The 24,292-nt window shown below is 44.5% G+C and overlaps 2 protein-coding genes across 3 annotated transcripts; one reads left to right on the top strand and one right to left on the bottom strand.

The window, feature by feature from the left end:
* Nucleotides 1-261: 261 nt before the first annotated feature.
* LOC130538958 (uncharacterized) lies at nucleotides 262-1,543 on the top strand. Its single transcript, XM_057057017.1, has 2 exons — nucleotides 262-409; nucleotides 663-1,543. Exons 1-2 carry the CDS (start codon nucleotides 389-391, stop codon nucleotides 1,362-1,364), a joined length of 723 nt encoding a protein of 240 aa, XP_056912997.1. The 5' UTR covers nucleotides 262-388; the 3' UTR covers nucleotides 1,365-1,543.
* Nucleotides 1,544-5,008: 3,465 nt separating this feature from the next.
* On the bottom strand, nucleotides 5,009-13,285 carry LOC130538949 (prohibitin-2-like). Of its 2 annotated transcripts, none has more exons than XM_057056999.1 (10): nucleotides 13,137-13,285; nucleotides 12,586-12,715; nucleotides 11,781-11,865; nucleotides 11,488-11,567; nucleotides 10,330-10,514; nucleotides 8,352-8,481; nucleotides 8,146-8,249; nucleotides 7,754-7,831; nucleotides 6,106-6,182; nucleotides 5,009-5,289 (listed from the first exon to the last, which is right to left on the bottom strand). In XM_057056999.1, exons 1-10 carry the CDS (start codon nucleotides 13,155-13,157, stop codon nucleotides 5,274-5,276), a joined length of 906 nt encoding a protein of 301 aa, XP_056912979.1. In that variant the 5' UTR covers nucleotides 13,158-13,285; the 3' UTR covers nucleotides 5,009-5,273. The 2 variants fall into 2 exon arrangements, with proteins under 2 accessions (XP_056912979.1, XP_056912980.1); XM_057057000.1 differs by lacking the exon at nucleotides 13,137-13,285 and adding an exon at nucleotides 12,826-12,972.
* Nucleotides 13,286-24,292: the final 11,007 nt, after the last annotated feature.

Genomic DNA, 24,292 nt, shown 5'->3' with positions numbered 1-24,292 from the left:
TGCCTCCTCCACCTTCAGCCGTGCCTCCTCCACCTTCAGCCGTGCCTCCTCTACCTTCAGGTGTGCCTCCTCCACCTTCAGCTGTGCCTCGTCCACCTTCAGCTGTGCCTCGTCCACCTTCAGCCGTGCCTCGTCCACCTTCAGCTGTGCCTCCTCCACCTTCAGCCGTGCCTCGTCCACCTTCAGCCGTGCCTCGTCCACCTTCAGCCGTGCCTCGTCCACCTTCAGCTGTGCCTCCTCCACCTTCAGCATGGCCTCCTCCACCTCCAGCTGTGCCTCCTCCACCTTCACCGTGCCTCCTCCACCTCCAGCTGTGCCTCCTCCACCTTCAGCCGTGCCTCCTCTTCAGTCATCTACAGTTTTGCTTCAGCCCCAGCTTCCTTCTTCCATGTCCTCTTCACAACAGGATGTAAGTGATAAATAAATAAATTCTCAGTCGATCTATAGATCACCTTCCACCGTCCCCAACTATTCTATCCTGCCTGCTCCCCGGTGAATCCTGTCTGCTGTCTATTCCTGATAATAAAGCTGTGTTCCGTCGAACTCCGGTGTCACATTTGGGTTCTCGTCAGGTCCCTGACATCTGTCTGTCTGCAAGAATTTAAGTAGTGACAAGGAAATTGTGATGCCACAGAAGCTAAATATCAGTTTTTATTTTCCAGGCTGGAGACAACCGCAGCATTCCTGGAATGGACCGTGTAGATGAACTGGCTGAATACTTGGTGGAGCTACGAGAGCAGACGGGATTGACCCTGAACAATCAACAAGTTAGCACCATTCTGGGTTTGTGGCAGAGTCTTGACAAATTTGACAAAGACAGGATTGTGTATGCTGCAAGACATCAGGACCGGTTGCTAACTGGACGCTTCAGGTCTCCTAAAAAGAAGGCTGTGCTCACTCCTGGGGTAGAAAGCACAAAACGGTGTGTTCTTGGCTCAAGTGCTTCACCAGCTCAGTGGCCAAACTGCTGTCGCCTGATTGAGACCATCTTCGTGAGGCTGTGCAACATTCACACGAGCCCCAAAAAAAGAGGACAACACAGCGTATCTCGATGGCCTCTAATTTTACAGGACTACAAAAAGATCCGGCAGCTGGTTCTGTGCAATGGGACACTAATGCAGCAGACGACCCTTCAACGTGTAGTGAACCAGACCACCCTCATGCAGTGGAGTAACCAACGGTTGAAGGGTCAGGAGGTGTCTGTTCTTTTGCAAGGTGTGCAACGGCCAGTGGCAGCTGACCCATTGCCCTTTGCAAAAACAAAACCCATCTCTCTGCCACAGTACCAACAGCAGCCCCCAGTTACCAGCTGCACACATACCATATGCCAGCAAATACAGCTGGACAGGCAAAACCTAGGTTAGGGCGAATTGATCCTGCAGTTGCCTCCAGTGGACCATCAGCCACCCTCTTCAGTACAAAGGAAAAATATACTGTCCAAAGACTGAGGCTCTCACCAAGGAACAGTGGCTGAAGCAGATGAGACAGTAATGCAGTATTGTTACTTTTAATATACTTATCCCTGTGGGCTGTTCTGCCCTTTGAGTTCACAACCGGACAATTTGGAACTTATCAACAAAACCATGACAACGCACTACGAAACACTGCCGGAAATCCCACACGACCTCTTCATTACAGAAGAAGACAACATCAATTGGACCGCAAATACAGCAAAACTCATATTTGATAACTGGTGCAGACAACTTTTTCCTGACACCCCCCTAAATCATTCTTACACTGAGCACAGATTTTAATCTCAACTCTAACCCCAACCCAATCTCCATTCCCAACCCTAACCCCAACCCCAGCACCCTTCCCTAACCCTATTATTCTAAACCAAACCGATGTCCCCATACCTAAACCCAATCTAGTGCCCGCTGCCTTGTACCTGTCAATCAAACCCAACTCAAACTAAGCCCCATTTAACTAAGCCCACATAAGGGAGAGCCCAAATGAGTAAAGGGAGAGAAATACAGGACAAGCGCAGTGCCACATGGCCTAACGAGGCTAAGGGGAAGGCAAAGGTATTGGCAGGCAAAAGAGAGGAGAGGGAGAAATAGGGTTAAGGAAAGAGGAGAATCAAGGATAAGATGGAGTGAAGAAGCAGAGGGGAAGAAGGGAAGGAAGTCGAAAAGAAGGAAAAGGAAATTGAGAGTTAAAATAAGAATTCCAATATATAAATAACTTAAAAAGGAAAAAGCAGGGGAGAGGTTATAAAAAGGAAAACACAAATTCGATAAGAAATGGAGGGGAAAGAAATACAAAAGGTGAGATAAAAAGGAAGGGAAGGGACACTTAAATTGAAAGTAAAAAACATTAAAAGCAAAAAGGAGGGGAGTATAAAAGGGGAAGGAGAGGTGGAGCAACTCAAATGGAAATTGGTCACTGAAGGGACAACAACAAAGAGGGGAAATCAATTGAAGAAGGGGACAAAGAAAAGAAACTAAAAGATTATAATTAGGAGGTGGGAAAAGGGACAAAGCAGGGGACAATCTTATGTTAAGGCCCAAAGGCCAACGTAATAATTTTTGATCAGCTTGCCTGAGGAAGGCCAACAAAGGCCGAAACGTTGCTCAGCTGATCACAGCTAAGGCCAGAGAGCCTAATTTTTGGAAACCCCGCCACCTTAGGGTGGTGAATATTAACTTTGATGGTGGGAGTCTCTGCCTGGGACCCCCTTGGATGGACAGTTCATTGCTTTCCCAGGGGCTTTGCCCCAGGGGAAAGCCAAGCTCTTTAACCTAACCTAACCCTAAACCCTAACCCCTAACCCTGACCCTCTAACCCTAACCCTGACCCTAACCCTCTAACCCTAACCCCTAACCTTAACCCTAACCCTAAACCTCTAACCCTCTAACCCTAACCCTCTAACCCTCTAACCCTAACCCTGCTATCCTGATCAGTAGGCCAGTGCAAAAAAGTTTTATCCCAAACCCTGAACCCTAACCCAACCCTAACCCCTAACCCTAAACCCTAATATCATGAAACAAAAAAACACTGACCAGCATGTTGTCCAGCACGTCATCTCCCCTGGCTGGGATGCATTGCAAGCCTTGGTCTTAGAGTACAGTCCACACTGGCCCACGGCTTAGAGAAGGAGAGTGGAGAGAGGCTGCATTTATAAATTAGCTACTACACGTGCAAATGGCCTTGCTAAATTTAAACAAAAAATATATATCATTCTTCCTTTTTTCTCTCCCACTCTCTCTGTTTTCATTTTAACTTCTATCCATGATTTAACTTTTATCCTAACCTAATTTTAGCCCTAACCCTAAACCTAAACCCCAACCCATCATTCGGGATAGAGGCCAGAAGCAATTAAGCGCTGACACTCGTTAACTGTACAACTTTGCTGTCTTTTGGAACCAAGCGTGCCTGAAGAAGGTCTTTTTAAGGACCGAAACGTTGCTATTACAGCTTTTTTTTCTCAGCAATTTTGTTCCTTTTTGATCTTTTTTAATTAAATAACCGGGTGTCAATAGGATAAGCCTCCTCATTTCAGATTCAGATTCAGGTCCTTTATTGTCCCACACGGGGAAATTTACAAATTTCCATTACATTAATCCATTTTTGTGGAATTTTTAGTTCTATTTTTTCAAAGATATATAATTTTTCAAAGATACACACGCAACATCTTTTCCCATGTATTATGTGCACTTTTACATCAAAACAGCGACCAACCCAAACACCGTTTGCAGGTCTAATCAAATCCCAACTATTACGGTTCCACAGAAGATGCACACAGCCAGAGGATTTCAAACGAGCCACCAAGGTGCTATTCTCGGTCTTGTCCAGCAGAGGGTGCTCTAGCACCTTTCTCCGGAACCGTTTTCAAACCTTCCTCCAGATCCAACCCAGTCAGGTCTCCACTGCTCTCCCATTTGTCACCACTTACTGGCCATCCACTGTTTAACCAGTCAGACAAATTAGCAACAATTTTGAATCCAAAATGACATCAAATGAACCCAATAATGATCTTAGAATAATCGCCACATTTAGAAATAATTCAAAACCTCAAAGATTACCTGGTCAGATCAATCAGTCAATCGTTTCTAGAGCCTTTCCAGAATCCCAGGGCCTGACCCCCAACAAGCAATAGTGGCAAAGATAATCTCCCCTTTAACAGGAAGAAATCTTGAGCAGGACCAGGCTCATGTAGGGGGACCGTCCTGCTGAAGGGGCTGGGTATAGAGAGAGGAGAGGAGGGGGAGGACAAGTAGAGGATAGAATAGACATAGGCCATGCAAGTACATTAATTATAACAAGCGTCAGTGTAAGCATTGAGTGGGTCAGAGGTCAGTAGGTCAGCGCACGGCTATGAAATCGGCGATACCTGTATAGGGGAGGTGAGGAGAGGAAGCCAGTCAGGTGATCAGGTTCCTGTACCTCAGCAGTCTCGGCCTATAGCAGCAGAACTAAGATGTTAACCTAATAAATATAAGTGGTCTGTCTCGAACATGGGTCACCAACAAGGTGCCCGCAGGCACCAGGTTGCCGCTGAGGACCGCACGAGTTGCCTGTCGGCCTGTTCTAAAAATAGCAGCACTTAGCAGCATTTTTATTTTTTTGCTAGCCTTGTTTAAATACACTTTCATGTAATCTGGAAATGACAATAAATGGCAGAAATTTAGCGTTTGCAAAGATCGAACACACAAGGTGGAGGCAAGATCGCAGGCGTGGCGAAAAACAGGACGACTCCAAAACAATGGCAGAAAAAGAAAGAAAACTCAATTTTCCTGATGAATGGGAGGCAGAGGGGTTCTTTTTTACTGCGCATGTCTCATTTGCAGAGACGACTTTGAGCACGTGATGAATCCCATCATAAACAGCTTCACAGCAGAGAACATTCAAGGTCCTATTGACTGAATATGGTGACCTTCTCGGACACACAGAAATCCGATGGCTCAGCTGGGAACAAATTCTGCTTCGTTTTTTTGTCACTTTTGGGTGAAATCAAAGAGTTCATGCAGCCTACCACTTCCAAAAAACCCCAGATGAGACAACATCATAGATGACTGTTGACATATTTAATAGCTGGTCAAATGAAGACAGACTCAGTGTTTTACAGAACTGGCATTTTCATTTTCTTTCATGTTTCTCTTTATGACATGGATTTCAGCCTTTTCGTATTCCATTAGCAAAGCAGCAGAGAACGCCTAGTTACAAAGTTACAAAAGGAAAAGATGCCAAAAATAAGACAAATCCATGTTAACAGCGTGGACATCAAACTGCTCATCTGGTTGGTGGGTTCTCAGCAGGATAATGAGCCAATGTTACTTCATTAAAAGACTGAAAGAAAGAAACATTGCATTGTTAATTATGAGTAACTATTGAAATCCTTTTATCTTGAGTAGATCACACAATTCAACAGTGCCATTTTTACATTATGATTTTTTTTAGCATTTCTAGCATATTTCATAGAGAAAGAAAAGAATATTAAGGGGTCAGCATGAGAGCACAGTGAAATTAAATTTGAAATACACTGAAGACAATGAAATCTGCTACAAAAATGCACAGAACTGGTCAAACTCACGTGAATGCACGTGGCCTGGCTCACATATTAAATAACATCTTCTCATTTGTCCATCGCAAACTTTAAAAACTCTGTTAATGTCACAATAGCCTCCAAATGACGATCAATTATCAGGCAATAAAACAGTTATTGCTCCTCTAATACAGAGCAGAGCAGTATTAATACTGACCAATAACAAAAACACCAAGGTTTTAAAATAATCCTGCTCTTGCATGTGATTTCATCTAAACACCACTCTTCCGCCCTTTATTTCATGATGCTCCTATCCTCCTTTTTTTGGAGCACTGCTAACTAACCCTAACTAACCCTAACCCTAACTAACCCTAACTAACCCTAACCCGTGAGAAGGTATCGCTAGATCACGAGATTCCGGAGAAGGAAGTCGTAGTAGTGGCGAGAGACTCACGCGCCTGTATCTTGGAAAACATTTTGCATCTTCACTTAACTTTTCAAGTGGTCATTTTATAAATAAGATTACAGTTTGAAATGTGTAAAAATCTGCAATATTCCCTTTTTCGTGAAAAGAATGCAATCATTTCAATTGACGATCAGCAGAGCTGTGTCTCACTCACTTGAAGCTGTCTCGGTCTTGCAGATTCAGGACCAGGCTGTCAGCATTCAGGTACACTTTGTTCTGGGACTGCGCCACCTAGAGGTCAAACAAAGACTTTCAGAACACCAAGTCAGGTGGCACTACCCAGCGCCAATGTGATCTCATTAAGTGCAAGAGAGGAAAAGCTGTCAAAGTGACCCGAACCAACAAATATGTGGACTTATTTAGGCAAAAATGCAAATGTTGGAGGAGTTTAGCCATGTGAAAAAACTTCCAGTCAGCAAGAGAGGTTCTGCTTATGCAAAACAACCAACCAGGCCCAGCTCCCTCAACCCTAACCCTGGAGAAACTAACAGCAGCAGATCATCCCAGAAGGTCAGCTCTGGTTTACTGCTGCTTCCAGAACCATTAACAGCAGAATTTGGGTGTCTTTGTCTCTCTTGCTCATTATCTATTGTCATGCGTCGCTGATTAGCTGATCTATCTTTGGTGTGCGTATCTTCTTCTTTCTGTCCTTCTCTCCATCCCATTTCTCCTCTTTTACACAGTTATCTATCAGCAGGACGGTCCCCAAAGGACCCTGGTCCTGTTTTTCCTGCCACTGCTGCTTGCGTGGAGGTTCGGCCTTGATCCAATTTTGATTGTAACATCAAGTACCAGCCCAAAAATGGTTGATCATCAAGAAAATAAGCTCTTAGGAAGAAATAGAACTATTGCTTCACATTTAACTAACTGTATTCATTTACAAAATTTCAATTTTATCTTCAGCATTTTCTAACCCTATTAAATCGTGTGCTATCTAATGATCTCCAACCCTATCGAATGATCCCCAACCCTATCAAATGATCCCCAACCCTATCAAATGATCCCTAACCCTATCGAATGATCCCCAACCCTATCGAATGATCCCCAACCCTATAGAATGATCCCCAACCCTATCAAATGATCCCCAACCCTATCGAATGATCCCCAACCCTATAGAATGATCCCCAACCCTATCAAATGATCCCCAACCCTATCGAATGATCCCCAACCCTATCGAATGATCCCCAACCCTATCGAATGATCCCCAACCCTATCGAATGATCCCCAACCCTATAGAATGATCCCCAACCATATAGAATGATCCCTAACCCTATAGAATGATCCCCAACCCTATCAAATGATCCCCAACCCTATAGAATGATCCCCAACCCTCTAGAATGATCCCCAACCCTATCGAATGATCCCCAACCCTATAGAATGATCCCCAACCCTATCGAATGATCCCCAACCCTATCGAATGATCCCCAACCCTATAGAATGATCCCCAACCCTATAGAATGATCCCCAACCCTATCGAATGATCCCCAACCCTATAGAATGATCCCCAACCCTATCGAATGATCCCCAACCCTATCTAATGATCCCCAACCCTATCTAATGATCTCAGGAGTAAAAGCCTCTGCTCTCCAGTTTGTACATTGACAAAGAGCCCAGTGTGGATTCCAAACAACAGTATCATGCATGTATGTAGACAAAATTACACTTTTCTGTATGAGGACATACAAGAGATCCGACCATCATTTAAAAAAGGCCAAAGAGCCCACACCAACCACAATGACCATCAGGTAAGTTGTCACAACAAGAATGAGGTGCTGTATAAGTTGTCCAGTTAACGTTCTTACCGTTTTAGCAATGTTCTGTGCTGCACGGATCTTCCGGAGCTTCAAATAACCCGGGTTTTTTGTCACTGCCTCACCCAGCTGTATAAAGACAGAAAAGGAGAGAGAACATTTGGTTTTGTTGAAAGAAAGAGCATCGGAGAGGAATCTGTCCCGTGGCAGCTGAAGACTCTCATGGATTCAGGCTGTTTCACATCAACCTGTTTGACACCAACTGCAAACTTATTTGGACTGAATCTTTGGTGGGTGCACTTCTGCAAATGGGTTGTCTCTATGAAAATAACACATTCCAAGAGAGGAACGGTGTGGGGCAGACAGGGAAAGGCAGAAAGAACTAACAGAACGATCGAAAAAGACAAGACAGACACATGGAGAGTAAAAAGAAATGAATTTACCATCTTGGCAGCCTCAGCTTCTCCTTCAGCCTGAATAATCTTCTGCCTCTGGTCCTGTTTGGCTTTTTCTACATAGAACTGAGCTCGTTGCGCCTCCTGCTGGGCTGCATGGAAACATGTGGTACATTAGTGGTTGTATGGCAACACCACCGTGTTGACACCTTGCTCCAAATGCTGGTCACACTCATGCCGGCATTTCTGCTCACCAACTTGTTTGGCCTCAACAGCAGCTGTGTATTCTCGACTGAAGCTGAGCTCCGTGATTGCTACATCATCCAGGATGATGTTGAAGTCTTTGGCTCGCTCAAACAGTTCTCTCCGGATCAGCAGTGAGACCTTTTGGTCACAACGTTGGAGGTTGTGGGAAAGTAAAGAAATAAGTTGCCGATCACACATTTAACCATTAAATCACACATGTAACCATTAAATTCCAGATGTATTTTAATGAAATATTCTGAAGAGACACATTCCCTCTCATCTTGATGGGTTAGGGTCTTTTGTCCCCTCCCCCTCCTCCCCATTTGGAAGTTACCGTTCCATGTTGCCACCTTTTCAAGTGCAGTTATTCCTTCTGGCCCTTCCTCAGTTCACAGTGCACAGGCCTTGTCTAGTGAATTTATAATAGGTGAACGTCTGCTGTAACCTACATACTTTCTGCTATTGCTGCAGCACCTACTGGCTGAGCTGAAATACATTGTGGGATAACGACCTGTTCCAAGTCCACACACGTCACATACACTATATTGCCAAAAGTATTTGGCCACCCATCCAAATGATCAGAATCAGGTGTCCTAATCACTTGGCCCGGCCACAGGTGTATAAAACCAAGCACTTAGGCCTGGAGACTGTTTCTACAAACATTTGGGAACTGTCATAGGATGACACCTGTGCAACAAATCCAGCCGTGAAATTTCCTTGCTCCTAAATATTCCAAAGTCAACTGTCGGCTTTATTATAAGAAAATGGAAAAGTCTGGGAACAACAGCAACTCAGCCACGAAGTGGTGGGCCAGGTAAACTGACAGAGGGGTCAGCGGATGCTGAAGCGCATAGTGCAAAGAGGTCGCCGACTTTCTGCACAGTCAGTTGCTACAGAGCTCCAAACTTTATGTGACCTTCAAATGAGCCCACGTACAGTACGCAGAGAGCTTCATGGAATGGGTGTCCATGGGCGAGCAGCTGCATCTAAGCCATACATCACCAAGTCCAATGCAAAGTGTCGGATGCAGTGGTGTAAAGCACGTCGCCACTGGACTAGAGCAGTGGAGACGCGTTCTCTGGAGCGATGAATCACGCTTTTCCATCTGGCAATCTGATGGACGAGTCTGGGTTTGGAGGTTGCCAGGAGAACGGTACATTTCGGACTGCAATGTGCCGAGAGTGAAATTTGGTGGAGGAGGAATTATGGTGTGGGGTTGTTCTTCAGGAGTTGGGCTTGGCCCCTTAGTTCCAGTGAAAGGAACTTTGAATGCTCCAGGATACCACAACATTTTGGACAACTCCATGCTCGCAACCTTGTGGGAACAGTTTGGAGCGGGCCCCTTCCTCTTCCAACATGACTGTGCACCAGTGCACAAAGCAAGGTCGATAAAGACATGGATGACAGAGTCTGGTGTGGATGAACTTGACTGGCCTGCACAGAGTCCTGACCTGAACCCGGTAGAACACCTTTGGGATGAATTAGAGCGGAGACTGAGAGCCAGGCCTTCTCGACCAACATCAGCGTGCGACCTCACCAATGCGCTTTTGGATGAATGGTCGAAAATTCCTATAAACACAGTCCGCAACCTTGTGGACAGCCTTCCCAGATGAGTTGAAGCTGTAATAGCTGCAAAAGGTGGGCCGACATCATATTGAGCCCTATGGGTTAGGAATGGGATGGCACTTAAGTTCATACGTGAGTCAAGGCAGGTGGCCAAATACCTTCGGCAATATACTGTATGATGTATACTTCGAATAAAGGGGCTTACTACACTATACTTCCAAGAACCTTGTAAAATTCTAAAGCCATGTTGGAAACTTTGAATTGGAATTTTGTTGGCAATTGATGACAGAAGATTTCCAGAAGAGAGGGACCAAGAAATAGACACTCAGAAATGAATTGTCTCTATCGACAAGTATTGCTGACTCCATAGCTCCATGACCTGTCAATACACCTGTGGCACCTCCTCCGATGAGTTCTCACCTGAGCTCTCTGTGTGATGAGCTGGGAAGCATTGAATTTGGCCACCACACTCTTCAGAACTTCATTGACAATGGATGGCAGCACACGCTCGTCATAATCCAGACCCAACTGCTGGTAGAGGGTTGGCAGGTTGGACGCCAGAGGCCTCGAGAGAACTCGCAGGGCAATGTTCACCATCTGCAGGTCTGGCAAAAACCCCACATGTTCAGGGCAAATAAGTAGCTCACCACTGCTCCCTGGGGGACAGTAAACCGCCACGACACCTCTACAACATGCCTGACAACTCATTTAGGGTTAGCTTATTGTCACATATCCTCGAAAATTACGTTTCAATCCATTAAGGAAAAAACAAACATGCTGTCTTACAATCAAATCACAAAATAGGAAACTCAATTCTAATATATTTCTATGAACTGAAGTGAAACTATACAGATTTTCCAAGAAATCTGCCATCAAAATAATGTTCAACAGTTCTCTCGGTTATTTTACTGATTACAAGATAACGTTCAGATTATACTCATATAAAGAATGATGACATGAAGGAATTAAACTACCATAATAACATAAAGAATCACTATGAGCCACATTTTCTCTAAAGGTTAAAACAGGTCAACTGGACATGCGTAACCCTTGACATTTATATGCCGAGTTGGTTTACTAAATGCTATTAGTTAATGGTCAAATCATGCAAACACTCCTGCTAATTGTGTTCTGTTGGGTTTGAACGACTGTCAAACTTTGGGGCGGGCAGCACTGGTGTTTAAGCCTCGTCTGTGCAGAGATGATCCATCAAAGTCGCCTTCTTTTACTCCTCTTTCAAACTATCATTCCTCTCTAGCCAAAACATGAAAATGAATGTTTCCTAAAGAGTGTCCCTTAGCTCTGAGGTGTAAATGGATGCCTGAAACACGTACCCAGTAGTTGTTGCTCCTGCGTTGGCCCATTCATCTGTGCATCACTGATATTAGCAGCCAAGATTAAAAATCTATTTGATTTCTATATCTGGTGCTCAATATTAAATATTGTACTAAATAAATTTGAAAATACACATTTTTTAAAAACATTCTCACTCAGAGGTGAATTGTTCAGTTTTAATTTAGTACAAAACTTTTGTTAATTTCTATACAGTAAGCAAGAGAGAATGAGAGAGAAAGAGACCTTTGCTTCCAGTGAGAGATGAGATCTTTCTGGGTTTGGCTCTGATGTCGTAGATGATTGGATACTGGAACCAGGGGATTCTAATAAGAAAATGCAAACAGAGTGAACAGAACTGAAGCTCAGGCTGTCTTAGAAGTTACAGTAATGTTCCACAGAATTAGACAGGGGAGTGCGTATTGTCTTGTTTTATTTAACAGTGAGAAAATGACAGCGTTCAAGAGTTCTTTTATTTGAGTCCTATGTGTTCTCTTATATGGACGTCAACCACCTTTGATCAAACACAAGAGCGATACCTGAAGTGCAGCCCTTCAGCAAGAACCGTGTTCATCTGCATCCCCCCAATCCGGTTGAAAATGATCGCTCTCTGCCCTCCTTCGACTAAAACACACACACACACACACACACACACACACACACACGAACATCAAGAAGTTTGGAACTGATAAAATGAGTTAGATGAACACACCATGTCTTCATGACTTTCTTTCAATCTTTTGGAAAAAGGGTTTACACTTCATTGCTTGGTTGAAACTAAAATAATTATAACAAAGAGCAACAATAAAAATCATAAGCATGATTTTACTATTATGATAAGATGGAACAGTATTGAAGGAAGCTGAAACCAGGTATTTCTCATTGTCTTTCCTCTGACCGCCAACTCTCTTTTACTATATGAGCCTCAATCCTCCACTATGGTCCCTGTACCGGGTCCCCTGGGCCTACGACACCGCAGATCAAGTTTGGTCTTCTAAACACCAGAATTTTGATAAACAGCTACAATTTGGTGCTATATTCCTTGAGTGGCTCCAGTTTTACAAATTTCTTTAGTTTCTTGATGAATCCAAACTTGTAGTTGTCCAATTGATTAAAACAATGCTGTATAAAAACCTTCCATTAACCAGTAATAAAGTTCATATATGATTTTAAAAATGTGTAGTGATTTTTTTAGACTTTCTCTCAATGATATTTGCCTGTTTGTTGTCTTTGTTCAGAAAGATGTTGCCAATATAGCAATAGTCTAAAAACAAGAACAGTGCCTTGCTTCCCAGCTGAGCAGAGATGTTTGACTTTAATGTTGGCCAGTTTGGACCTGTGTACCTGTGTATGTAGCTTCTTTCACTCCATAAGCTAGAGCTCCAGCACCGAGCAGTAGTTTGACACCGAGTCCAGAACCCCGAGGTCCAGACGACATCCTGCCCACGATCTGCCGCAGCTGCTGCAGAAAACCCTGAAACACAGGCACCAAAAACATGCATCAGCTTGTGATGGTTCACAGCTTCAGCGAGATCTTCATACATAGATACAAGCAAGAACGAAAATAATCTATATGACAATCACCTTAGCTGACATGGACCTGCTACGGACCGTAACGACGTCACTACAGGTGTACCACTACTAAGAGGTGTAGCGTAAATAATGGTATGGATAATGGGGGGGAGTATTCCCTAACATTAAAAAGTAGCGTCAAATTTATGCTAACCACGAACGTAAATGACACCCAACCCGAGCTATATGTGAGCTAACGTCAGATCTCACGTGCATAAAGAACAATGCTAAAGTCACATGACACACAAAAGGAAAGAACTTAACGGTCACGTTACAGTAAACTACCCATTGGCTGAAGAAGGAATGAGAAATAAAACACTTACAATGGGCTCTTTATTGGCCATGCTTCCACACTACTTTACAGAGCCAAGCAAAGTAGACCACAAGGTCACTCGTGATGACGTACTTCCGCATTCGCGGGGTGATGTGGGATATGTAGGACGTTCTATATTAGCCGGAAATCCGACGTTTACAATATGATAGCTTGGTTCGCGCTTATACTATATGTTTCCTGTCATTATAGGCTAATTAACTTAATCAATCAAAATCAAATTTTACTTTTTTTACTTAATTGGTGTCACATTGAATTTTAGGAGACTTTCATGCCCCTCCACAGGGCTAAGTGAAAAATGTTTTTCACACTTTTTAGTATGCCAGATAAATCCTGAATGCACTGTGTGGGGACAAATAACATTCACAGTAAATATGGAAAGGAAGGTGGGCAGGGAGACTAATACCGTATATTGGCTCCAAACTCCCAACACACTCTGACATCAGGCCTCTGTCACCAAGTCATAAACACCATCACCTCTGTAGAAAAATGGGAAATGGTCCCTTCCCTTTGACCACTCCTAAAGAAGAGAGGAAGGTCTCTTACATTGCATTATTGATTATCAGCTCTGTTTCCATGGAAACTCTGACCTCATGATGGAGTCAGAAAACTTGTGGTTGTCCTTGCAAGCTGCATTAGGTGGAGGATGATGGGTTGGCCAGTGAGGAGTATAAGACTATTGAACTATCCCTAAACTATACTACTATAGCTGAGGTCTGAATCATAATCAGACCTACTGCATTTAGGGTTCATGTCAAACGTGTTGCACTGTTATTGTCACCTTTTCTAAACCAAAAACACACCTGACAGATGTTGAATGTGGACTAAACAGTGTGGAAGTTGTTGAAACCTTATAACAAAAAGTACTGTTTGAAAGATACTTACACTAATTAGCACATTGTTGTTAGCTACAAGACAGAATAATTAAAAGTTGCTAAGGTTTAAACATCGAGCCAGGTAGTTGTATCCTACCAGATAGATATAGATGCATTGTATAGATTAATCCCAGAGTATTGGAACAATATCCTGGTGTGCTATAAACAAATAGAAAACATACCATTTAACAAAAGGATAATATTACTCTGCCAACAAATTATATGAATATATTTCTGAAATGCATATTGCAGTCCTTTGTCTCATTCTCTCCATTTCTGAGCAATGACTCCAGAACCTTGATAAAAATGTCCCTGACAGTATCTTTCACTGAAATCACAGAAATCCATGTTTACATGCCTGCAGGTATGAACTGGCCAGGACAGGCACCTGTTACCCGGGCGGGGGGGTGGGGGGGCTTAGCACAGGTTCAATTGCAGCAAATAAACAGTGCAGTTGTCTGGAAACTTTAATGAACAGCTCAGTTCGCAGGATCATGTGGAAGTAAATCTCAAACAAATATAGCACGGTCTCGGGCCAGTACCAATTAGAGCTGGATTGGGTTGCGTCCAGCTTCTCCTCTGAAGAACATTTACTACTGAAACGGGCAGAGCCGTCGGACCCAAACGCTGCACGCTCGGGAAGAAGATCCGGGAGCGCCGGCGGTGCAAACCGAGCAGCAGAACAGAACCCGGAGGAGATCTCCGCGAACTCGGGATCAGAGACAGAAGGCGGAAGTCTTTTACCGGAACAGAGGCGAGGCAGGAAGGTGAACAACAGGCAAGGTCGGTACCGGGTGATCAGTCTGTAGAAGAACGAACAGCTATTATATATGGATCTGACACAGGAATGAACAGTTGATCCGTACTTTGAACGGCTTCAACTGTGACTCAGGGCACTATTACTTATTGTTTTTTGGCTGTTACTTATTTATTGTCACGGTTAAAACTTGAATGAATTATTAATAACCATAATTTGAGGGAAACGTGGGTCTTGTAATAATCAGGCTCCGCTTTGCTGCCCCCTTCTGTCGATGTTGAGAATTACTGGGAAAATGCAGCTAATGTGAAAATGATCTTTTACTTTTTGTATTATTTAGTCTGAGCCTGTACTTTTTTCTTTTTAAAATACGAAATTTGTACTGTTTAATTTTTTTATTTTAATCATAAAAGTGTACACTGGTTAATTTTTATTATGTCTGCTTTCAGTTTCTGTAATTCTTTTGAAACAGAAATAGAAAATGTTGTTGTTTCTTTGTTGTTTTTAATATCCTTAATTTGAATATTTAATCATTTTTCGGTTTGTTTAAAAAGAGTATTTACAGTTTGAAAGAAACAGAAGCCTTAAAAATACCAAGATTGTGAACCAAAGTGAAGGAAATGTTTATTAAAACCATTCAATCAAATGTAATGAATAATATTCAAATGGTGAAAAGGTAAAAATACTGAAAATTCTGGTAATTGTTTTTCATTTCAGAAGCTAAATGAAAAATATTATTATGAAAAGTATGTATTTCTCATAAGAAGGAGCAGAAAATATAAGATATATTCTGCTCGCTGCCATTTTTCAGTCAAAGTCTAAACTAATTTTACCCCATGCTAGAACCCCACTTTACTTTTACATTTCATCCTTGAGTGAATTGTTTCTACCTTTGATGGTGTTGGTGGTGTTTTACTTCTATTGTAAGGGCACTTGTTTTCCTAAAATCAGAAATCAAATTGACATTTTGTTTGCTGACTAAAATGATAAAATATAAAGAAAAGAGAGATAGATCATTTTGGTGTGTATGTGTGTTCATTCGTGTGTGTGCGTGTGTGTGTGTGTGTGTGTGTGTGTGTGTGTGTGTGTGTGTGTGTGTGTGTGTGTGTGTGTGGGCTGAATCCAGTTTCCTGTCTCTGCTCCAGGTTTTCTCTCCTTCCGGTTCTCTGGCCGCCATTTTAGGAGCTATCAGCTCCAAGAACAAAAGCAGCTCTGTTTTATGCAATATTTTCTACACAATTGTACAAACACACTCATACAAACAAATCCACAATTAAAGGCGCTGTTTTAGAGAAGCATTCAAGCGAAATGATTTACTGGTTAATTTAACGGGTTATGAGAACTTAAGACATCAACAATCTTGCTGTCCAACACTTTAAGTGCGCCCCCTAGAGGCCTCATTGATGGTTGTCATTTAAATGATTTAAAATTTAAAAACGAGAACGAGGCGCTACAAGCCCAATTTACGAACTATGCTGCCAAACTAAAAGCTAATACTTGGGAATAGGTAACATGATAATACTTTTGCAGATATTAATGCTTTATGCTTAATCAGAAACCAGGGATGATTTACAGGCCTTACTTCCTCTCATGCAGGAAACATGTTGTTTCTTGATCGGGCATTCTGAGGTGAATCAAAGAAATCTTATCATAATCTATTATACCATGTCTTCTGTTTGAAGATAGAATGGGTGTGACTTAACGGAACTTCTTAACTGATTTAAAAAACACAACAAGTTGGTTAAGATAATTCCTTAAATGAGATTTCTTTTAAAAAAATATTTATTTATCTTTACAGAAGTCAAAATTTTCTCCTTAAAAAAATCAAACAAAAAACATTTTCACAAGTAAAGTAGTAAAAATCCAAGTGACTTGTGGAAATTAGGTCAATATTTAATGACTAACACACAATCTGTGTCAAAATGTCCTAGAGCAGGAAAAACTGATACCAATGCTAAATATATGTAGCATCGACAGCCTTTTTTGTTGAATTTATACATGATTTTGAGGAGGCGCAACAAGTCGGCAGTGTGTGAATTTATCATTTCTCTAACCATAACGGGTCATAAGTTAAGAAAATGTTTTGAGATGCCAAGTTTACTTCTCATTATCTATTTCACTTGAAAAGGGCAAATATACAAATGTAAAGTGTGAATGGTTGTTTTTGTGTGTTTGTTTTTTAAATTGACATATTATTCATAATTTAGTGTGTCTGAAAAAGCTGCCTCTGAAGCATTTAGACCAACAGATGTTCAGTAAGTGTTTAACAGGAACCAAATATTTCCAGTGAAAAGTTGTGAACATCAGTGGTATAAAGAGGAGGAAGGAACATAAAAAGCTGTATAAGCTGTGCAGTTGGGACATCCTCTGCCCCAAGACCCTTGAACTGGGTCAGGAAGAACTTTATAAAAAAGAAATCTGAAGGAGAGCCACATATGAAGAAAAAAGGACCAAGGGCACAGGTGTATTTTCAGATGTCCTCGTATGAAGATCTGCTCAAGTCATCCTTCAGGACCATACTTAGTGTAAAACTAGAAAAAATAAACAAGACAGACTCCTACAGTAACTCGTGCATTTATGTGACCTGAATATATCATTTTCTAAGGGTTTAGCAAGTGGAGTCAGAGTGGAGGTTCTGCACGGTATTATACTTTTAAAGACTTTACGACAAAGTGCTTTACACTATAAACTTTGCCAAAACGAAAGTAAAACCCAGTCAATGAAGTACACACGCACACACGCACACACACACGTGTACATACCCCAACTGCTATCGTACCCATAACAATTAATAAAAGGACATAAGTATTATTAAAATTATACAATAAGGATAAAATTAACAAGAATAAAATGAATGAAAGGATAAGAAAAGAAACCAAAAACCAGGTTGTCTTATGGACAGTCTTTCAGCTGTTCCCAGGTCTCCAAGAAGGCTGTTAAAATCAAATCTGACAGGTAAAAAGGACCAACACAGTTAAGAAAAAATGTAAAGAAACATCAGCAAAATCATCAAGAAAACAAATGTTCAAATCTTCTGATGTTATCTGTGGGCAGTGAAGCTGTGATTGAAAGTTCTGAAAAAAGCCTGTTGGATGAGAAAAGTCCAATTGACTGTTTATATGCTAAAGTCTTGGTTGACTGAGAACATTCACCAACATCCTCTTGATGAACCCACTGGCCAACATGAAAGAGCTGATGGTGCGGATTTCACAGCAAGGTTGAATATTCTGTCTTTCGCATAAAATTTATATCTGACATACATAAAAAATCTAAAAAATCTCTTCCTCGCCCACCTGTGCGGTGCCTCCTTCAGACTTGGGTCTGGGAGTCTGAGGGTTCTGCCCAGGATCCTAGCTGTTCCTGGACTGCGCTCTTCTGGACAGAGATCTCTGGTGTGGTTCCTGGTATCTGTTGGAGCATCTACTCAGGTTGGGTGTTACTGCCCCTAGTGTCCCGATCACCACTGGGACCACTGTTGCCTTCATCCTCCACATTCTCTCCATCTCCTCCTTCAGCCCTCGGTACTTCTCCAGCTTCTCATGTTCCTTCTTCCTGATGTTGCTATCACTTGGGATTGCTACATCCAGAATCAGAATCAGAATCAGAAGAAGGTTTATTGCCATTGTTCATGTAATACACAGTATTACACAAACTAGGAATTTGTCATGGTGTGCCGCTGTGACATTCAACATAACACTAGACATCAACACCACACTAGAATAAGATAAATAAAATAAAATAAGACTTATATACAGTATATACATAAATAGTGTCTCCTGGTGTTTATCCACCACCATCTTGTCAGTCTGGATCTGGAAGTCCCACAGGATCTTGGCCTGCTTGTTCTCCAGCACTTTCGGGGGTGTCTCCCACCTGGTCCCTGGGACCTCCAGTCCATACTCAGATGTTCCTGTCCGCTGTGCCAGCCACCTGGTTAAGCTGCTCCATGTGTGCCCTGCCTGCTAACATCTTGCACCCTGCTGTGATGTGCTGGCCTGTCTCAGGGGCATCTCCACACAGCCTCCACCTGGGGTCATGTCTGGTCTGGTCTGGTCTGGTCTGGTCTAGTCTGGTAGACCCTGGTCTGGTCTGGTCTAGTCTGGTCTGGTCTGGTCTGGTAGACCCTGGTCTGGTCTGGTCTGGTCTGGTCTGGTCTAGTCTGGTCTGGTCTATTCTAGTAGACCCTGGCCTGGTCTGGTCTGGTGGACCCTGGCCTCTATTGCTCTGGTGCTCAGGGCCAGTTCTTGTGCAGCCATGATTAGTTCCTCTGTGCTCTCTTCCAGTCCGGCCTTTTCCAGCTCCTGGTAGGTTTTCTTGATATCAGCCACTTCCTCAATTTGTCGGTGGTCCATTCCATGCAGGGGCTGATCCTTCCATGATAGCCCCTCAGGTTCCTCCTCCTTGCTGGGCTTTTGTTGCCTGAGGCATTCACTCAGCAGTGGGTCAGTGGGGGCCATCTTCTTGATGTATTCTTGAAGCCTTGTTGTTTCCTCTTCAAGATTCAAGAGAACTTTATTGATCCCTTTAGGGGGTGTCCACCAGGGAAATTAGCATCTCCAAAGATCTACAGCATCTACAAAATTTCCCACCACCATTTCACCCCATCAAACCTATTAAAGATAATAAAAATATAATAAAATAAGAAATAAAATAGAATAAATTAAAAATAGAATATGAATATAAATATAAAACTATAAAAATGTTCCAGTTCTCCTGTTGGCCCTCCTCCCCCCCTGTGAGGAGTTGAACAGCCTGATGGCTCGGGGGATGAATGAGTTCCCCAGTCTGTTGGTCCTGAACTTGGACAGTAGTTCAGACACTAACCCTAACCATTACTAGTCCTCGGCCCCTTCCTTTCGCTTCGTGTTCAGCCTCAGGACATGGACTTAGGGTGTGAAACCCTCGTGCATGGTGAGGAGGTGCTCCTGGTCTTGATGTCAGTGGCTTGTATCTCTTCCAGTGGCCAGGGTATTATGGCAGCAGGGTATCTGATTACTGGCAGGGCGTAGGTGTTTATGGTCTAGATCTTGTGCTTACCATCCAGCTGACCTTTCAGGACCTGTCTTAACCTCTGCAGGTATTTGGCTGTGGCTGACCTCCTAGCTGCCTCCTCATGGTTACTAGCTGCCCCCTCATGGTTACTAGCTGCCTCCTCATGGTTACTAGCTGCCCCCTCATGGTTACTAGCTGCCTCCTCATGGTTACTAGCTGCCCCCTCATGGTTACTAGCTGCCTCATCATGGTTACTAGCTGCCTCCTCATGGTTACTAGCTGCCCCCTCATGGTTACTAGCTGCCTCCTCATGGTTTCTAGCTGCGTCCTCATGGTTACTAGCTGCCTCCTCGTGGTTTCTAGCTGCGTCCTCATGGTTACTAGCTGCCTCCTCATGGTTACTAGCTGCCTCCTCATGGTTTCTAGCTCCCCCTCATGGTTTCTAGCTGCCTCCTCATGGTTACCATTCTCCTGCAGGATCCCCAGGTATTTGTAACTGTCCTCCACATCTGTGATGTTCCCTTCAGGTAGGTCAACCCCATCAGTTGTGATCACCCTTCCCCTTCTAGATATCGTCTGCCCACATTTATCTGGTCCGAATGACATCCCGAATGTCTTTGCTGTAGATCCTAGTGAGGTGGATCAGGGGGTCAATTTAAGATTCAAGATTCAAGAGTACTTTATTGATCCCTTTAGGGGGTGTCCACCAGGGAAATTAGCATCTCCAAGGATCTACAAGCATCTACAAAATTTCCCACCACCATTACACCCCATTAAACCTATTAAAGATAGCCTAACCCTAACCCTAAATATAATAAAATAAGAAATAAAATAGAATAAATTTAAAATAGAATATGAATATAAATATAAATATAAAACTATAAAATGTCACAATGTGACAAATGTCACGCAGTGCACAGGTTGGTGTTGCGCGTCCTACAGTCCTGGGCGATTGCCCTGTCGACCAGTAGCTGGTGCTTGGCACCTCTGGTGTTGTTGCCTCTGCCTTTCTGTGCTCTGCTCATGTATGGATCCATGTGCCTGCTGATCTTAGCCGCTATGATGCCTGATAGGAGCTTCCATGTGGTGCTGAGGCAGGTTATGGGCCGGTAGTTGGACGGTATTGTGCCCTTCTGGGGGTCCTTCATTATGAGGACTGTCCGGCCCTGGGTTAGCCACTACTGATAACATGTCATGTGATCACATGACACAGATTTGATCTTAAAATAATATGACTGTGGCTCATTACTTTGTGCAAAGCGCTGTACAGCTGTATCAGCTTTCATTCTTGGAAAATATAAAGGTTGGATTCAAAAGAAAAAACATTGCTCTCACTGTACCAACATGAAATCTGTTAAAAACAGCTTATTTTTAAAAATGTATTTGATGACATATGCATGTATCTTTAAGTCAGATACTGTATGTTTTAGGTATGGAGCTGTTTTGTTATGTGTCACTGCTGATTATTCATATAGAACAGGATGGTTACAAATGATAACAGTATTTGATATTTTTCTGATTAATTCACTGTTAATTTTCATTGTCATATTTTAATTTTCATAGACCTCAGGTTGATTTATTGTGGTTGTTAATGATATCGGACCCATGTAACCCTAACCTTCAGCTCATACTGGGTTAACCTGAATGGAGGAATATTGCTTCACCTGTATTGAGACTCCATCACACCTTAACGCACAATCACACACATAAGAGTGACGTTGTAAATGTCACAATACACATCCTAAACAGCGACTATATGAAACGGTAGTATGACTAAGTCATCAGGCATGAAATCCAAATAGCTTAGTGCTGTTTTAGTCAACAATTTCAGTGAGATAATTTAATTTAAAAGTTGCCAACATGCTTCTTTAAGGTACATTTAAAGGTGATTTGATAGTTAGGGTTAGATCTCCTGTCTCAGCTTGTTCTTCCAAAAAGAATTCCAGCTGTTAGCCTGAAGCTATGGAAGCTCATAAAGGTGCAGATGTTTGACAAAGAGAATGGAAAGGAGTGAGGGTGGAGAGTGTTTGGAGGAGAGGTGGAGTGGAGTGAATATTGGGGGGGGCAGAGGAGTGTGTGAGAAAGAGGGAGGGAGACTGGGACAGGGGACAAAGACAGAGGAGGGTTAGAGGGAGAGAGGGGGAGACTGGGACAGGGGACAAAGACAGAGGAGGGTTAGAGGGAGAGAGGGAGGAGGGAGACTGGGACAGGGGACAAGACAGAGGAGGTGGGTTAGTGGGAGAGAGGGGGAGACTGGGACAGGGGACAAAGACAGAGGAGGTGGGTTAGAGGGAGAGAGGGGGGAGACTGGGACAGGGGACAAAGACAGAGGAGGTGGGTTAGTGGGAGAGAGGGAGGGAGACTGGGACAGGGGACAAAGACAGAGGAGGTGGGTTAGAGGGAGAGAGGGGGGATGGAGACTGGGACAGGGGACAAAGACAGAGGAGGTGGGTTAGAGGGAGAGAGGGGGGATGGAGACTGGGACAGGGGACAAAGACAGAGGAGGTGGTTAGAGGGAGAGAGGGGGGAGACTGGGACAGGGGACAAAGACAGAGGAGGTGGGTTAGAGGGAGAGAGGGAGGGAGACTGGGACAGGGGACAAAGACAGAGGAGGTGGGTTAGAGGGAGAGAGGGGGGAGACTGGGACAGGGGACAAAGACAGAGGAGGTGGGTTAGAGGGAGAGAGGGGAGGGAGACTGGGACAGGGGACAAAGACAGAGGAGGTGGGTTAATGGAGAGAGAGGGAGGGAGACTGGGACAGGGGACAAAGACAGAGGAGGGTTAGAGGGAGAGGGGGGATGGAGACTGGGACAGGGGACAAAGACAGAGGAGGAGGGTTAGAGGAGAGAGAGGGAGGGAGACTGGGACAGGGGACAAAGACAGAGGAGGAGGGTTAGGGGGGAGAGGGAGGAGGGAGACTAGGACAGGGGACAAAGACAGAGGAGGTGGGTTAGAGGGAGAGAGGGAGGGAGACTGGGACAGGGGACAAAGACAGAGGAGGGGGTTAGAGGGAGAGAGGGAGGGGAGACTAGGACAGGGGACAAAGACAGAGGAGGTGGGTTAGAGGAGAGAGGGAGGGAGACTGGGACAGGGGACAAAGACAGAGAGGTGGGTTAATGGGAGAGAGGGAGGGAGACTGGGACAGGGGACAAAGACAGAGGAGGGTTAGAGGGAGAGGGGGGATGGAGACTGGGACAGGGGACAAAGACAGAGGAGGAGGGTTAGAGGAGAGAGGGGAGGGAGACTGGGACAGGGGACAAAGACAGAGGAGGAGGGTTAGAGGGAGAGAGGGAGGGAGACTAGGACAGGGGACAAAGACAGAGGAGGTGGGTTAGAGGGAGAGAGGGAGGGAGACTAGGACAGGGGACAAAGACAGAGGAGGTGGGTTAGAGGGAGAGAGGGAGGGAGACTGGGACAGGGGACAAAGACAGAGGAGGTGGGTTAGAGGAGAGAGGGGGGATGGAGACTGGGACAGGGGACAAAGACAGAGGAGGTGGGTTAGAGGGAGAGAGGGGGGATGGAGACTGGGACAGGGGACAAAGACAGAGGAGGTGGGTTAGAGGGAGAGAGGGGGGGAGACTGGGACAGGGGACAAAGACAGAGGAGGTGGGTTAGAGGGAGAGAGGGAGGGAGACTGGGACAGGGGACAAAGACAGAGGAGGTGGGTTAGAGGGAGAGAGGGAGCGAGACTGGGACAGGGGACAAAGACAGAGGAGGTGGGTTAGAGGGAGAGAGGGAGGGAGACTGGGACAGGGGACAAAGACAGAGGAGGTGGGTTAGAGGAGAGAGGGAGGGAGACTGGGACAGGGGACAAAGACAGAGGAGGGTTAGAGGGAGAGGGGGGGATGGAGACTGGGACAGGGGACAAGACAGAGGAGGAGGGTTAGAGGGAGAGGGGGAGGGAGGACTGGGACAGGGGACAAAGACAGAGGAGGAGGGTTAGAGGGAGAGAGGGAGGGAGACTAGGACAGGGGACAAAGACAGAGGAGGTGGGTTAGAGGGAGAGAGGGGGGAGACTGGGACAGGGGACAAAGACAGAGGAGGGTTAGAGGGAGAGAGGGGGGAGACTGGGACAGGGGACAAAGACAGAGGAGGTGGGTTAGAGGGAGGAGAGGGGGGAGACTGGGACAGGGGACAAAGACAGAGGAGGTGGGTTAGAGGAGAGAGGGGGGAGACTGGGACAGGGGACAAAGACAGAGGAGGTGGGTTAGAGGGAGAGAGGGAGGGAGACTGGGACAGGGGACAAAGACAGAGGAGGGGGGGTAGAGGAGAGAGGGGGGAGACTGGGACAGGGGACAAAGACAGAGGAGGTGGGTTAGAGGGAGAGAGGGAGGGAGACTGGGACAGGGGACAAAGACAGAGGAGGTGGGTTAGAGGGAGAGAGGGAGGAGGGAGACTGGGACAGGGGACAAAGACAGAGGAGGGGGTTAGAGGGAGAGAGGGGGGAGGACTGGGACAGGGGACAAAGACAGAGGAGGTGGGTTAGAGGGAGAGGGGGGGGGGGATGTGAAACCAGAGTAATAG

This window comes from Takifugu flavidus, chromosome 15, assembly GCF_003711565.1.
Source record: "Takifugu flavidus isolate HTHZ2018 chromosome 15, ASM371156v2, whole genome shotgun sequence".
Taxonomy (NCBI): domain Eukaryota; kingdom Metazoa; phylum Chordata; class Actinopteri; order Tetraodontiformes; family Tetraodontidae; genus Takifugu; species Takifugu flavidus.
This window is presented reverse-complemented; position numbering and strand designations above follow the sequence as displayed.

What these genes read in the sequence shown, in the direction of transcription:
- LOC130538958 (XM_057057017.1), top strand. Translation starts at nt 389, where the DNA reads ATGTCCTCTTCACAACAGGAT. An exon ending in TGTCCTCTTCACAACAGGAT is followed by an intron (nt 410 to 662) that starts GTAAGTGATAAA and finishes TTTATTTTCCAG; the next exon opens with GCTGGAGACAACCGCAGCAT.
- LOC130538949 (XM_057056999.1), bottom strand. Translation starts at nt 13,157, where the DNA reads ATGGCCAATAAAGAGCCCATT. An exon ending in TCATCACACAGAGAGCTCAG is followed by an intron (nt 8,482 to 10,329) that starts GTGAGAACTCAT and finishes TGTGACCAAAAG; the next exon opens with GTCTCACTGCTGATCCGGAG. An exon ending in CACAGAACATTGCTAAAACG is followed by an intron (nt 6,183 to 7,753) that starts GTAAGAACGTTA and finishes TTTGACCTCTAG; the next exon opens with GTGGCGCAGTCCCAGAACAA.